Consider the following 15,114-nt stretch of genomic DNA (forward strand, 5'->3'; position numbering starts at 1 on the left):
ATCTGTCTGGTATACCTCGACGACATTATGGTCATCGGAAAAGATTTCGACGAACATCTTGCCAATTTGAAAGAAGTTTTCACCAGACTAAGGAACGCTCACCTACAAGTAAATGCCAAAAAGTGCGAGCTCTTCCAAGAAAAAGTTAGTTTCCTTGGACATGTAATTTCATCCTCAGGAATTGCAGCAGATCAGGCGAAAATAAAAGCAGTACAGGAATGGCCCACACCAAGAAACAAACACGATATCCGAAGCTTCCTTGGTCTTTGCAGTTACTATCGTCGCTTCGTGAAAGATTTTGGTAAGATTGCCAAACCTCTCCATAATCTGACTGAGAGAAAACTGTCATTTGACTGGACACCAGAGTGCCAGCTTGCCTTCACCACACTCAAGCATAAATTGACTACGGCTTCAATCCTGGCATATCCGAAAGAACAGGGTCTTTTCGTGCTTGATACAGATGCTTCTCAAAATGGTATCGGGGCGGTGCTTTCCCAAGTACAAGAGGGCGAGGAACGCGTCATAGGATACTTCAGCAAAACTTTGGGAAAAGCAGAAAGAAACTACTGTGTCACCAGAAAGGAGTTATTGGCAGTCGTCAAAGCAGTAGAACACTACCATTCGTTCCTCTATGGCAGAAAATTCTTGATAAGAACCGATCATTCTGCCTTGCAATGGCTTCTCAATTTCAAGACACCTGAAGGTCAGATAGCTCGGTGGCTGGAGAAACTACAGACTTATGATTTTGAAATTCGTCACAGAGCGAGTAGAAGTCATGGGAATGCCGACGGTCTCTCGAGAAGACCATGCAACGGGAGGAACTGTCGATTCTGCGACCGCCAAGAAGAACGAGATGGCCAGATTCTACAGTTGAGAACCATAGAGGATAGAAATGACGAAGAAGCTCTAGAAAACCTTCAGGCTGAACAAAAGGAAGATACAGATCTAAAAATAGTTCGGGAGTGGCTGGACCACGGAGCTAGACCACAGTGGCAGGAGATTGCAAAATATGGGCAAGCAGTTAAGGGCTATTGGCTTCAGTGGGACTCCCTGTGTCTACGAGATGACATCATCACTCGTAAATGGGAGAGTCCAGATGGAACAATAACAGTGCCCCAAGTTGTTCTCCCAAGGTCATGTGTTAAGGACGTGCTTGCAGAACTTCACGATAGTCGCTCCGGCGGACATTTTGGAATCAATAGGACTCTGGCCAGAGTCCGTGAGAGATATTATTGGGTTCATTGTCGGCAAGATGTGGAAGAATGGTGTAAACGATGTGACCTGTGTGCATCCAAGAAAGGACCCAAAACAAGACTTAGGGGAAAACTCCAACAATATATTACTGGAACTCCATGGGAACGAGTTGCTGTAGACATTTTGGGACCATTTCCAGAGACAGCATCAGGAAACAAATATTTGATGGTTGCTATGGATTATTTTTCCAAATGGCCTGAAGTAGTTGCACTACCCAACCAAGAAGCAGTCACAGTTGGTGAAGCCCTGCTGGAGAATGTCGTTTCCCGACATGGTGTTCCACTTCTGCTTCATTCTGACCAGGTGCGCAACTTCGAATCGGCAGTTTGGAAGACCATGATGGCTTTGTTAGGAATTAAGAAGACCAGAACAACACCGCTCCATCCTCAATCCGACGGCATGGTAGAAAGACATAACCGGACCATCAACAACTACCTGTCCCTGTTTGTAGACGAAAACCAGAGAGACTGGGACAAACTGGTGCCTCTGTTTCTGCTAGCATACCGAAGTTCCCAACATGATGCAACTGGTTACACTCCAGCAATGCTGTTAACTGGTCGAGAGATGAGGCTTCCCATCGATCTCCTACATAGTAATGTACCAGACGGAGAGGCGGGTCAAGAGACACTTCCCGAGTATGTCAGCGGTCTAAAGGATCGACTGGTTAAGGTCCACGATTTCGCCAGAAACAAGCTACAACTCACCAGTGACCGGATGAAGGTTAGGTTCGATAAGAAATCCACACCTGTTAGTTTCAAGGAAGGTGATGCAGTTTGGCTCTACCAACCAACGAGAAGGAAAGGTCTAAGTCCCAAGTTGCAGCGGCCCTGGGAGGGACCGTACCTGGTCATTAAGAAGATAAACGACCTTGTGTATAGGGTGCAACTGACGCCACGAAGTAAGCCGAAGGTCGTCCACCTAGAGAGACTGTGTCCTTATGAAGGGCAGAATCCACCGACCTGGTCCATTTAGGTACTGTTCGGGGCGAACAGCCTGAAAGAAGGGGGCGGTGTTATAAATCACCTAGCATAGGTGTAAGTAGATGGAGTAAGTCAGACTAATAAGGAATCTGACAGATATATTTGTCAATTTAGAAGTTTTGTCATAATAATTGTTTTTGTCACGTTTGAATTTTGGAGGACTTATTTTTGTACTTTAGTTTATTAGGAATTTTAATAAACTTGTTAAAACAGAGTAACAATTCTCTTTATCCCTGAACCCATCTAGAATTGCAACAATATGTTAACATGTAGGTATTTTTTATAAAGGGGAATAAAATTAAAAAGTAAACAATATTGTTAATTAAATTTATAAATATGGAAACATTAAAAAATGACACACAACTATCCATAAACTGTGTTTTTATCTTCTTCTCTAGGTGCTGTCTCCGCTTCAAAAGTTGATAATCATCAGAGCGATCTTTATTTCTGAAACCGCGGCTCTAAATAATTCATTGTTATTACATGCAAACCATTTCCTAAGGTTCTTCAGCCATGAGTTACGTCTCCTTGCTATGGATATTTTTCTTGCATAAAGACCTGGAGTATAAACTAACTTCTAACGAATTAAATTCTAAACCAAAATACAAAACTAACTGATTAATTATTTATATGGGAAATAAGCCACAATTAAAATGAAAAAAATAATTTTATTAACGTTTCGACGCCCAAATCGGGTGCCGTTGTCAAAATACAAAATATTACTAAAATAAACTAAAGTGTTGTTGCTAAGCAAAAAAAATTCTTCTAATAATTTATTTAATCTCACTCATTTATATTGGCAATTCAGACATATATTATACATTTTAAAGTAGAAGACTTTAAAATGATATTGCCAATATTTATGAGTTGCGTTCCTGGGACGACTTACTGAAAGATAGTTCATTCGATTACATGAAATTAACCCCAACTCAAGAATATCCGTCATAAAAAATTATAGCATGTGATATGTCTTTAAAAAGACAACCAAATGCAACGACAGTAAAATTCTCGCGTTAGAGACTTCATAGTAAATCACAAGGGAAAACCAGGAAAAACCCTGTGATACTATCCCGACATCGTAAGTATTTGGTCTTACATTAATTTACTCTCAAAAAATAATACCAAATTCTGACTTGTAACATGTTTAAATTATAAATATTATTAATAATACTAGATATATAAGTAATACTAAAATATAAAATATGTACTAGCTCGATATTATTGACTTACTAATCTTGGTATTTTCTTTCTATTGACTTCCTCTTTCAGTATGGGTAACCACATCCTACTGCATTCTACCGAGGAATTTGTGACACAATTGGTTTCATTTAGCATAATTAGAGCCGCTTCTTTGATTTTTTTTGATTTTTGATCTTTGATCTTCCTTAGCAACAACACTTTAGTTTATTTTAGTAATATTTTGTATTTTGACAACGGCACCCGATTTGGGCGTCGAAACGTTAATAAAATTATTTTTTTCATTTTAATTGTGGCTTATTTCCCATATAAATAATTAATCATAAAAATGCCACAAGGAAATAGCTTCAGAACAACAAAACTAACTTTTAACGAACTAAATTCTAAACCAAAACACAAAATAATGCACAAAAACGTTGTGAAGCACAAGGGAAGTCGAATTCGAAATTTCAAAATGACAGGTACACAAAATACTGACCTGAATAATAACCGTCACTTGACTCTTTGACACTTCTAAAAAATGGCCAAAATGGACGAAGTTTTCGTCAAATGTTCGTAATACGTGTATTTGATTGGCTAGAAAAAACGCGCATTCTAAATATCAACGAATCAAACGTAGGTTAGGAATAGACATCTTATGTATATAACCATTGTAATGCTGCATTATTTTTGTGTTTAATCACGGAGCTACCGCTTTTTCCGTCTCATCAAACTTAATGCATTAGAGAGAAATCGAAAAACTGTGACGCACTGAAAAATGATCATGAGAACAAGAATATTAGCAAAATCTGCCAATTCACATTCATCACTTAGGAAATCGGTATTTCCTCTAATTATCCTTGCCGGTGCCGGAACAGACATCTTATTCACTATGCTCACTTTGTTTTCAAGGCTCACTTTATTGGAAAAAAGTGATAACCCGACCATTTCGTCAGATAGGTACCACAAATGTGGCTGCAAGGCTTTTTTGATAGTTTTAGCTATATCTTCATCAATGACGCTGTACTTACCATAAATAAGCTTAGCCATCCACCGACCGTGGTGTATAGGTCCAGGTGCTCTCCAGTGAATTTGTTCTATTGGTTGTCCCAACACCATCAGCGTCAGTTTAATAAGTTCGAGGTAGTCATCTCGAGGCTGGTCTTTCTTACTAAGATGATGTAGCAAAGACTCGATGGCACTGTTTTTAACTCAGCTTCTCCAGGGAGAAAAATTAGTGGTCTGTAATCTGATCGATCAACTGCATTCCATGATTCCTTCAACCTTTTAAATATGGGAATTGCAGGAGAGCTTGAAGGTCCCAAACATAATGCAAATACTTTGCTCAAAATGATTTCCATTATGTGATGGCGACCACAGAAGTTCTTTATTCAGCTTATTTTCAAGGAAAGTGCATGTACCACTCTTAAGACCAGTATTGACGGCTGTTGTGTCAAAGCCGATACCGATGACTTTATCATCGAGTAAGAGTTTTAAGTACTGCATCTCCACTGTTCAAACCTGTTCCACTAGCCAATTTCCGCACCCTAGTAGTTTCTCATAAAATGTCGGGCAGGACAGCTGTCCCAATGAACAACAATTGGTTCTTTGATGTCGTAAGTTTGATTTAATCTCTGTTGAAAAATTCTGTCTTGCTGCTTCTCGTTTCCTTTTTACAGAACTTCTTGAAAGCGGTAAATCCGCAGGATCATGTCCAAGTGCGGCAGCAATAGGAATGATAAGCCTTACAGCTTCACGATCGGAAACTTTATACCTGTCTAAAGCCGCTGCCATATTCATGTCAAAAAGGCTCGTCTTAGCCTTTGGTTCAGAAACGTCTTCGCTTTGGGCGTCGAAACGTTAATAAAATCATTTTTTAGTAAAATGTGGCTTATTTCCCATTAAAACTTTCACTATTAGTTGAGCATATTGGTTCTTATTATTTCTCAGCATATGGCCTAGGTATGATGTTTTTCTAACTTTCACTGTGTTGAAAAGTTCTCCTTCCCTGCCGAATGCTGTGCATATCTTCGTTTGAGGTATACGATATCCATGAAATTTTGAGGATTCTCCGGTAGATTCACATTTCAAAGGCTTCCAATTTATTTATGTTTTAAGGGACCACATCTCAACTGCATAGAGATCAGTCGACCAAATATATAAACGATTTCAAGTTTTTTTCGATATCATATCATTCATATCATTCTTTTGATTTTTTCTAAAAATTTTCTGGCGTCTTATATTCTTAATCTTATTTCTAGATCAGGTTGGTCTGAGTGGTACACTTTCTTTGTGTATTTTGGGACTCTATATAGGCATGGTGTCCTGTTTTAATGGGGTGTTAGTGTTCTTTTCTGGTGATTTGTCAGGGATTACTTAAGTTTGTCTAGTATTTTATATATTCTATAAAGGAAAAGATTCCTCTCATTGGCTGTGTACCATAATAAAAAACTTACTAAGGAAGTAAAACTTCACTTGTAGGTAGATGCTATATAAATTTATTAAAATTTTTATCTAAAAAGATCCCAATTGGATTGAAGTGGGTACATCTATAGTACAAAAAACACAAACGTTTTCGGACCAATCAGTCCATCATCAGGTTGAAACCTAAAATAAGTAAACCACTGTATAAAAAGGCCAAGTTGAAATTGTGACTGTTAGAAAGTTAGGAAAAATTAAAACATGTGGTTACTTACTTTAGATCCAAAGTAGTTGGAACTAGCTACATAGTTAGGTCAAAAGACCTTAGTATTACAAGAATTCTTGTAATCCTCTCATTCTTGTAATACTAAGGTCTTTTGACCTAACTATGTAGCTAGTTCCAACTACTTTGGATCTAAAGTAAGTAACCACATGTTTTAATTTTTCCTAACTTTCTAACAGTCACAATTTTAACTTGGCCTTTTTATACAGTGGTTTGCTTATTTTAGGTTTCAACCTGATGATGGACTGATTGGTCCGAAAACGTTTGTGTTTTTTGTACTATAGATGTACCCACTTCAATCCAATTTGGATCTTTTTAGATAAAAATTTTAATAAATTTATATACCATCTACCTACAAGTGAAGTTTTACTTCCTTAGTAAGTTTTATATATTCTGTTTTCCAGTGATTTGGTTGGATCCTTTGATTGTATTGTGTAAGATCCATTTGTGACAAATTCTTATGTTTTCTCCTGATATTGACTTTTGTTCATAACTACAGTTGCGTTGCGCTAATCAGCTGGTAATATTATCGATTCACCTTCTTTTAGAGCTTTGATAGCTTGAGTTCCTCTTTACTTTTACTAATACATATTTGATTTTGTGCTTTTCTCCAATTTCCTTTTGTACAGTGCTCTATATTCTTCCTGTTTGGGTATTGGTAGTACTTACAGACTTTTTCAACTGCACTAATTGATAAGCATATGCTGCAGCATGATTTAGACCTTTTGAGAGCATCAGGTTATCTGTTGCCTTCAACTGTCTTTTGGTTAAATTAACAATTAATGTTATTTTCGTTCTCATTTCCAATTTCTCTTACATACTACCAATAGAAATTATTATGTACTCTCTTGCGGATTGACGTTTCTCTCAAAGATTAAGAGAATTTTTTCAAGAATACAGCATTTTCGGTTTTAGTAAGCCAGGCTTACTTTTACGTCACTGTCTCTTACCATTTCTACTCCCTGAAATTCAAGAATAAAGGCCCAGTAGTTGAGAGGGTCCACGTTTCACATCCATAAGCATAAATATCACTATGTAGGGAAAAGTGAAGGCATAATATACGTATATTATACGTAGGTACATATGTATATTTTTAACAAATGCTTATGTAAAAGTGTGTGTATATTGTCCTTTTCATGAGCATTTTTCAGTGCGTAACAAATGATAGGAAAAAGGGTAAGTCCGTGATAATACACATTTATGACATTTATTCTAACATGACATTTTAGTTAAATCTGACAGTTGTCATATTTTATTTTCAATTTGGAATAAAAAAAAATCAAATTTGTTTCTTGCATTTATAAAATGGTATTTTCTTTGATTTGTATAGTCTTATAAATTATACAGATTATATTTGTAATATTATTATCTAATTAAAAAAAAAATATTTTTTTTATTATGGCGCCATCTATCGACAACTAGAATAACAACTTACTGTCTGTAATCTCAGACGTGCCTTTTTTCTGTCACATACAATTTAATGCGTTAGAAAGAAATCGAAAAACTGTGACGCACTGAAAGATGATCATGAGAAAAAGAATACTTCGTCTATAAAGACCAAATTTGTCCATTGCAATATAGTGTAGGAAACAAAGGTTGAACCTTGCAAAATGGACACAAGTCCGGTTTTATTTTTTTTCTGGTATATCAAGGGGTGCTTATTATAAGACTAACTTTTTCTGAAAAAATTTCGTCCCGGAACCCCCCTTTTCACCCCTTTAAAGGGGGTAATTTGTGGTTTTTGCGGAACGTAGCCCTTCCTGTACCTTTTACAAAAAATTTCTTTTACAGAAATATGAAGAGGACTATATTTTCTACGATTTATTTCCCGACAGTATCTGTCTATCATCCACGGTTTAGTGGGGGTGGCGCCCCAAAGTTGACAAGTTTTTAAAAAAGATGTTTTTAAAAAAAATATATTTTTCCCTAACTGTAACGGAAATTAAGAAGAAATCCTGCCGCAATTATTCACAAATAATTGATTGATTTTTTGGTATAGGTTTCACTTAAGGGTAATTGCCCTTTTTTTAATTACAGGGTGTTACATTTTAAAAAACCCTTTTTTATAGCATCTGAACCGTTTATGCTAGAGTAAAAAGACTTTCAGCGATTACCCATGTACTGGTGCTATTTACAAATTTGTATAATGCCATTTTCTCCCCGAAACCACCCATAAAAAAAGAAGAATTAATAAATAAAGTGATTTTTTTGGAATCCTTTACACACAATGCCCTTTATTAACATGCTTCATATATCATTTTGTGCACGTTATTATTACCCATGCACGGACACCAAAAGCGATTTCCTAGTAGCCAAAAAAAAATAAATAAAATGGGGAGTTGAAAAAGTTTTTTTGTTTTTTGCTTTTTGATCCGTATGGGCATATGCTTCGTCAATAGTGCTTTTCAAAAATATATATGGTTATTGCAACATCCCTGCGGAAACCACCCCTATCCTTGAAAATATACTGCACAAACTACCCCTATCCCTTGGCGAGCATGTTTTTACGATTTTCTCATTACCTATGCATTCTTTTTAAACAAAACTTATACAAGGTTAAAGACCACTATTTACTCTGAAAATTAGGTCCTATTCATTTTTTTCGTATAAGCAACCGTTACGGCACAGTGGCGCCGTAAACCTCATATATGCTTTGGCGGGCTCCAGTTTTTGTTTTTTTTCGTCATCTGTTCGTTTTATTAATAAAGTACTTATGTAAAATAAAACAACACAGTGTAACCTACAAATTATGACTTATGCTCATTTTACAATCTTTGCCCCCCAAAGCCACAATGGTGGCCCAAAGTCAATCTTTGCATATTTTCGCCACCTACACGCATCTTATTGCCTTAATGCTACCTTAATAGCACGATATTCACCCTTAAGAGGTCACTAAGCAGTGGAGGATCCAGGAGGGGTAATGGGGGCGATCACCCCCCTCTCAAACCAAGTGATATTATATTATTTAAAGATTATAAAAATATTAATTTAATTTTATAGAAATTTAACCAATTGGCACCTCCCTCTTAATGATGCTGGATCCGCCACTGTCGCTAAAGCATAAAAAGTACGCCATTTTTATAAAAATAATAATATAAGTATTTCTATAAAAATAAATGAATATTTTTATAATCTTTAAAAATAATATCACTTGGTTTGAGAGGGGGGGGGTAATCAACCCCATCACCCCTTCCTGGATCCGCCAGTGCTTAGCGACCACTTAAGGTTGAATATTGTGCTATTAAGGTAGCATTAATGCAATAAAATGCGTGTAGGTGGCGAAAATATGCAAAAATTGATTTTGGGCCACCACTGTGGCTTTGGGGCGCAAAGATTGTAAAATGTGCATGGGTCATAATTTGTAGGTTACACTGTGTTGTTTTATTTTACACAAGTACTTTATCAATAAAACGAACAGATGACGAAAAAAAAACTGGAGCCCGCCGAAGCATATATGAGGTTTACGGCGCCACTGTGCCGTAACGAATTGTGGTCTTTAACCTTGTATAATTTTTGTTTAAAAAGAATGCATAGGTAATGAGAAAATCGTAAAAACATCCTCGCCAAGGGATAGGGGTAGTTTCTGCAGTATATTTTCAATGATAAAGGTGGTTTCCGCAGGGATGTTGCAATAACTATATATATTTTTGAAAAGCACTATTGATTAAGCATATGCCCATATGTATCAAAAAGCAAAAAACAAAAAAAAATTTCAACCCCCCATTTTATTTATTTTTTTTGGCTACAGGGGTTGCACTAGGAAATCGCTTTTGGTGTCCGTGCATGGGTAATAATAACGTGCACAAATTGATATATGAAGCATATTAATAAAGGGCATTGTGTGTGAATGATTCCAAGAAAATCACTTTATTTATTAATTCTTCTTTTTTTTGGGGTGGTTCCGGGGAAAAAATGGGGGTGCATTATACAAATTTGTAAATAGCACCAGTACATGGCTAATCGCTGAAAGTCTTTTTACTCTAGTATAAACGGTTCAGATGGTATAAAAAGGGGTTTTTTAAAATGTAACACCCTGTAATTAAAAATAGGGCAATTACTCTTAAGTGAAATATATACCAAAAAATCAGTCACTTATTTGTGAATAATCGCCGCAGGATTTCTTCTTAATTTCCGTTACAGTTAGGGAAAAATATATTTTTTTAAAAACATCTTTTTTAAAAACTTGTCAACTTTGGGGCTCCACCCCCGCTAAACGGTGGATGATAGACATATGCTGTCGGGAAATAAATCGTAGAAAATATAGTCCTCTTCATATTTCTATAAAAAAAATTTTTGTAAAAGGTACAGGAAGGGCTACGTTCCGCAAAAACCACAAATTACCCCCTTTAAAGGGGTGAAAAGGGGGGTTCCGGGGCGAAGTTTTTTCAGAAAAAGTTAGTCCTATAATAAGCACCCCTTGATATAACAGAAAAAAAAATAAAACCGGACTTGTGTCCATTTTGCAAGGTTCAACCTCTGTTTCCTACACTAATAAGTGTAACTTGTTTTTCATTTTTACTCAAGTCATAAGACATATTAAAGAAGATTATATATTTTGTTTTCAGAAAAAGTTAATGAGCACAACCAAGAAAAGGCAGAGTTGCAGAACCCAGGGAATGACCTCCTACGAAAAAGTCCGGAATATTATAAAGAAAGGCTGGATATGTGGAACCAGCTCTTCGATCAATTAAAGTTAGGAAAAAATATAGAAATCCCAGAATAAATTATGTATTAGCAGTAAAACGTCCTGTTACATTAGAGATACACGCAAAAATTTCCCATTAATATGTAGAACAGATATATAACAGAAATTGATGTAATTCAACTCTTATACAATGACTCATGTGTAGCCTATTTATTTTTCTCTAACTTTGTGATAGACATAACATTTTAGTCGTTCATACATCGTTTTAATTCGATTTAATTATATGTATCTGTTTTTAAGACTTCTCGAACGTTTATTCTTGGCAAAAGATATGTTGTTGACACTATTAATAGACGGAGAGGCAGCGCTGAAAAATCTCTTTGAATTTACTAAAGCTAAATTTTTCACAGTTTATTACTGTGATTGTGTAGAGAAACATACTGCGGTCGGTCAAGCGAAACGTACAACAGGGGTTACTGAGAGGGTATCAAAGTTGCTTTCCTACGAAGGTAATTAAATCCATTTACTAAGGCTTAAAATCAGTACACACATTCTAAATTGAATATAAATAAAAGTTATTATAGTCGGTCAGCTGTATGACAGGACAGAGCCGGTCGGTCGGCCCCAATGAATGTACAGGGTTATTCACTATATATTGACCCTCTTGTAAACTGCTTTATTTGCAGAATTAGAAAAAAATTTAAAATAAAAAAATTATTCCATTCTTTAATTATGATTTTTTGACATATATCGTACTGTGACGTCATCCATCTGGGCGTGATGACGTAATCGACTATTTTTTTAAATGAGAATAGGGGTCGTGTGCCAGCTCATTTGAAAGGTTATTCAATTCTCTATACAGTACTATAAACATTAAGATCATTATTTATACAGGGTGTCCAAAAATTTTTTTTGAATTATTAATTAAACAATTAATTTAATTAAAAAAAATTTTTGGACACCCTGTATAATTAATCATGTTAATGTTTATATTACTGAATAGGAAATTGAATAATCTTTTAAATGAGCTAGCACTCGACCCCTATTCCCATTTAAAACAATAGTCGATTACGTCATCACGCCCAGATGGATGACGTCACAAGTACGATATCCAGGGGTTCGAGCGAAAACCCGATAACTAAAAATAACATTGTTTCGAAATAACCGCGATTAAAGATTTTAGGAAGTTTGAAGAAGATTTCAAATCGTCATAGGAAGTTCAATCAAATCGTCATTAAACTTTCTATGACGATTTGAAAACTTTTTCAAACTTCCTAAAATCTTTAATCGCGATTATCTCGAAACAATGTTATTTTTAGTTATCGGGTTTTCGCTCGAACCCCTCGATATATATGTCAAAAAATCATAATTTAAAAATCGAATAACTTTTGTATCTTACATTTTTTTCTAATTCTGTAAATAAAGCAGTTTATAAGGGGGTCAAAATATAGTGAATAACCATGTACATTCACTGGGGCCGACCGACCGGCTCTGTCCCGTCATACAGCTGACCGACTATAATAACTTTTATTTATATTTAATGTACAATGTGTGTACTGATGTTCAGCCTTAGTAAATGGATTTAATTACCTTCGTAGGAAAACAACTTTGATACCCTCTCAGTAACCCCTGTTCTACGTTTCGCTTGACCGACCGCAGTATGTTTCTCTACACAATCACAGTAATCAACTGTGAAAAATCTAGCTTTAGTAAATTCAAAGAGATTTTTCAGCGCTGCCTCTTGGACTATAACATGATATAATATTGATTAATCCTGAGGTCGATTCTAATAGTGATACACCTACCTATCTTTATCCAGCTTTTATTTATACTGAGTGCCTGTAATCTTATTTTTAGATAAGGATAAGTACTTTTTTATTGTATGTATAAATTGTCCGTTTAAATATTCACTAGTTTTAATAAAAATAAACTTAATAGTATAATGTGTCTATTTATTTGTACAATTGTCATACATTTATCCCGGAGCTGACACTTGATTTGAACAACCCCGTTTTTGTCATAATACCGATAAGATTTTTTTTAAATTTATTAAACACCAATAAGGTGCTTAAGAACATTACAATCTGATCAAATAATGTGATCAATGAACAACTTATTTCTAACCTAAATTACTACTAAAAACTTAAGACTAAGGACAAACTCAATAGTACCCTTTAGTTTCTGTTAATATATTGCACAAATGTTAACTTGTACCATCACTTGCACCGTGCACTATTTTTCACTTAACTAACTCGAAGGGTTTCTTCCTCTCGAGTCTTCTAGCTAGATCCGTGTTGTCGAGGAGCTGGATGGCCTCAACATTGACGTGTTGAAGAAGTCGTTGTTCGTGACTCTTGGGAAATTTTTCTATGGTCTTGTTAACAGTATCCATGTCTAGGTCCCTATGGAGATCACTGTTCCTATAGTACCATGGAGCGTTGACAATGTTCCTAAGTACTTTGTTTTGGGATCGTTGAATGATGTTTAAATTGGTATTACTAGCGCAGCCCCATAGCTGGATGACATATGTCCATATAGGTTTTATAATCTGTTTATACAAAAGTATTTTATTGTAGATCGAGAGAGTAGATTGTCTTCCCAATAGCCAATACATTTTTTTATACTTCATGTTAAGCTGTTCTCGTTTCTTTTTAACATGGGCCCTCCAGCGTCTAGTGTAATACCCAAATATTTTGCGGTATCGGCGTATGGTATCTGAGTATTATTTACGTTAACAGGAATGTATTGTTTTTTTCTTGTTTGTAAATTTATATGCACTGACTTCATTTCGTTTAATTTCATTCGCCAGCGTTTAGTCCACTTGTTAAGTCTGTTAACAGAGATTTGTAGTTTTCTTGCTGCTTCTTCATGGTCTTCACCTACGGCGAAGGGCTAGTGTACATCGGCACTAGTTACTTAAAACAGGGTTAAAGATGTAAATGGCGCCGGAACTGCCCGAAAGGATCTCCCCGGCAAAAATGCCATACGATATTATTATTATGTAGAACCCCGTAAATCCGAACCCCGCGAATCCGAACTTTGGGCAAATCCAAACCAACGGAAAGAGAAAAAAATTTAAAAATTCAAGACAAAAACTTAAAAACATGTTTATTATACAGAGTAAAGCCAGAAAATTGGACAACTTAGGATTACTAGGACTTTGACATTTAAAATTTCTTAAAAATAAATATTATACTTTAATATATAGGTTTATAAAATGTTTATAAAGGTTAAACACAAACTTACTTTGGTTCTCTCGTAGTCAACTTGAGTCCAAAAATATTGTCCACACTCTTGCGAGAACGTTTGGCTACTCAAAATCACAATGAAAGCTTTGAACTACTAGTTAAGGCTTACTTTCGGATAATCCGAACTTTTCGGAATCGAACAGGCTGTCACCCAATTAGTTCGGATTTGCGGGGTTCTACTGTATTATTATTACCTACGGCTAAAACGGTAGTGTCATCAGAAAAAGTAGCTATTGTGTTATGGTCTACTTCAGGGATGTCACTAGTGTATAATATGTATAGGACCGGTCCTATCACATTACCTTGTGGTACACCTGCATTGTTTTCCTTTAGTTCCGAGTAGGCTTCTTCTTGCTTAACCCTAAAAACTCTCTCTGATATATAACATTCCAATAATTCTGTGTATTGTCTTGGCAAAATCCTGCTTAATTTTTATTTAAGTCCTTCGTGCCATACCTTATCAAAAGCTTGCGCCACGTCGAGGAAGAAAGCGGAGCAAACTTTCTTTCCTTCCAGCGACCTCTCTATTATATCCGTTATTCTATGGACTTGGTCGATAGTTGAATGACTTTCTCGAAACCCAAACTGGCGTGATGGATTTAGAGCCTTATCTTCTATAAGAGGTTTCAACCTTTCCAGCAAAAGCTTCTCGAACAGCTTTGAAATTTCGGGTAGTAATGAAATCGGTCTGTACGATGATACTGTATTTGGACGTTTTCCAGGTTTAAGGATCATTATGATCTCAGCTACTTTCCATATCTTGGAAATATATCTTAATCTGAACGAGGCATTTATAAGATATGTCAGTTTTACTATGGCTTTTCTAGGAAGTTGTTTTAAGATTTCCCCAGTAATTAAGTCAAACCCATGTGCTTTCCTGGGATTGATGTTTCTTTTTTCTAATTTCTCTTTTAAGCTGTTGTGTTGTAGCATTATTTAGTTTTGTTTTATCAGATGGAGCTCTAGAGCATTGACAGATCCTTCTGAGTTTTCTTTTCTCTTCGATTAGCTTTCTAATTTCTTTAGGGTAATTATTACCTTTAACTCTTTGAATCAGTTCAGGTGAGTTATTCCAAGCGGCTTGTTGAACTTGTTTAACAAAACATT

General features: G+C 35.8%; 1 protein-coding gene across 3 annotated transcripts in view; it reads left to right on the forward strand.

The window, feature by feature from the left end:
• Nucleotides 1-12,702, forward strand: part of LOC114326570 (protein mini spindles) — a 141,078-nt gene extending 128,376 nt beyond the window's left edge. For all 3 annotated transcript variants that reach the window (XM_028274965.2, XM_028274967.2, XM_028274966.2), the window contains exon 26: nucleotides 10,680-12,702. In XM_028274965.2, the coding sequence (XP_028130766.2) occupies nucleotides 10,680-10,837 (158 nt within the window). In that variant the 3' untranslated portion in view covers nucleotides 10,838-12,702. The remainder of the gene's footprint in view (nucleotides 1-10,679) is intronic.
• The last annotated feature ends 2,412 nt before the right edge of the window (nucleotides 12,703-15,114 follow it).

This window comes from Diabrotica virgifera, chromosome 3 (genome assembly GCF_917563875.1).
Source record: "Diabrotica virgifera virgifera chromosome 3, PGI_DIABVI_V3a".
Taxonomy (NCBI): domain Eukaryota; kingdom Metazoa; phylum Arthropoda; class Insecta; order Coleoptera; family Chrysomelidae; genus Diabrotica; species Diabrotica virgifera.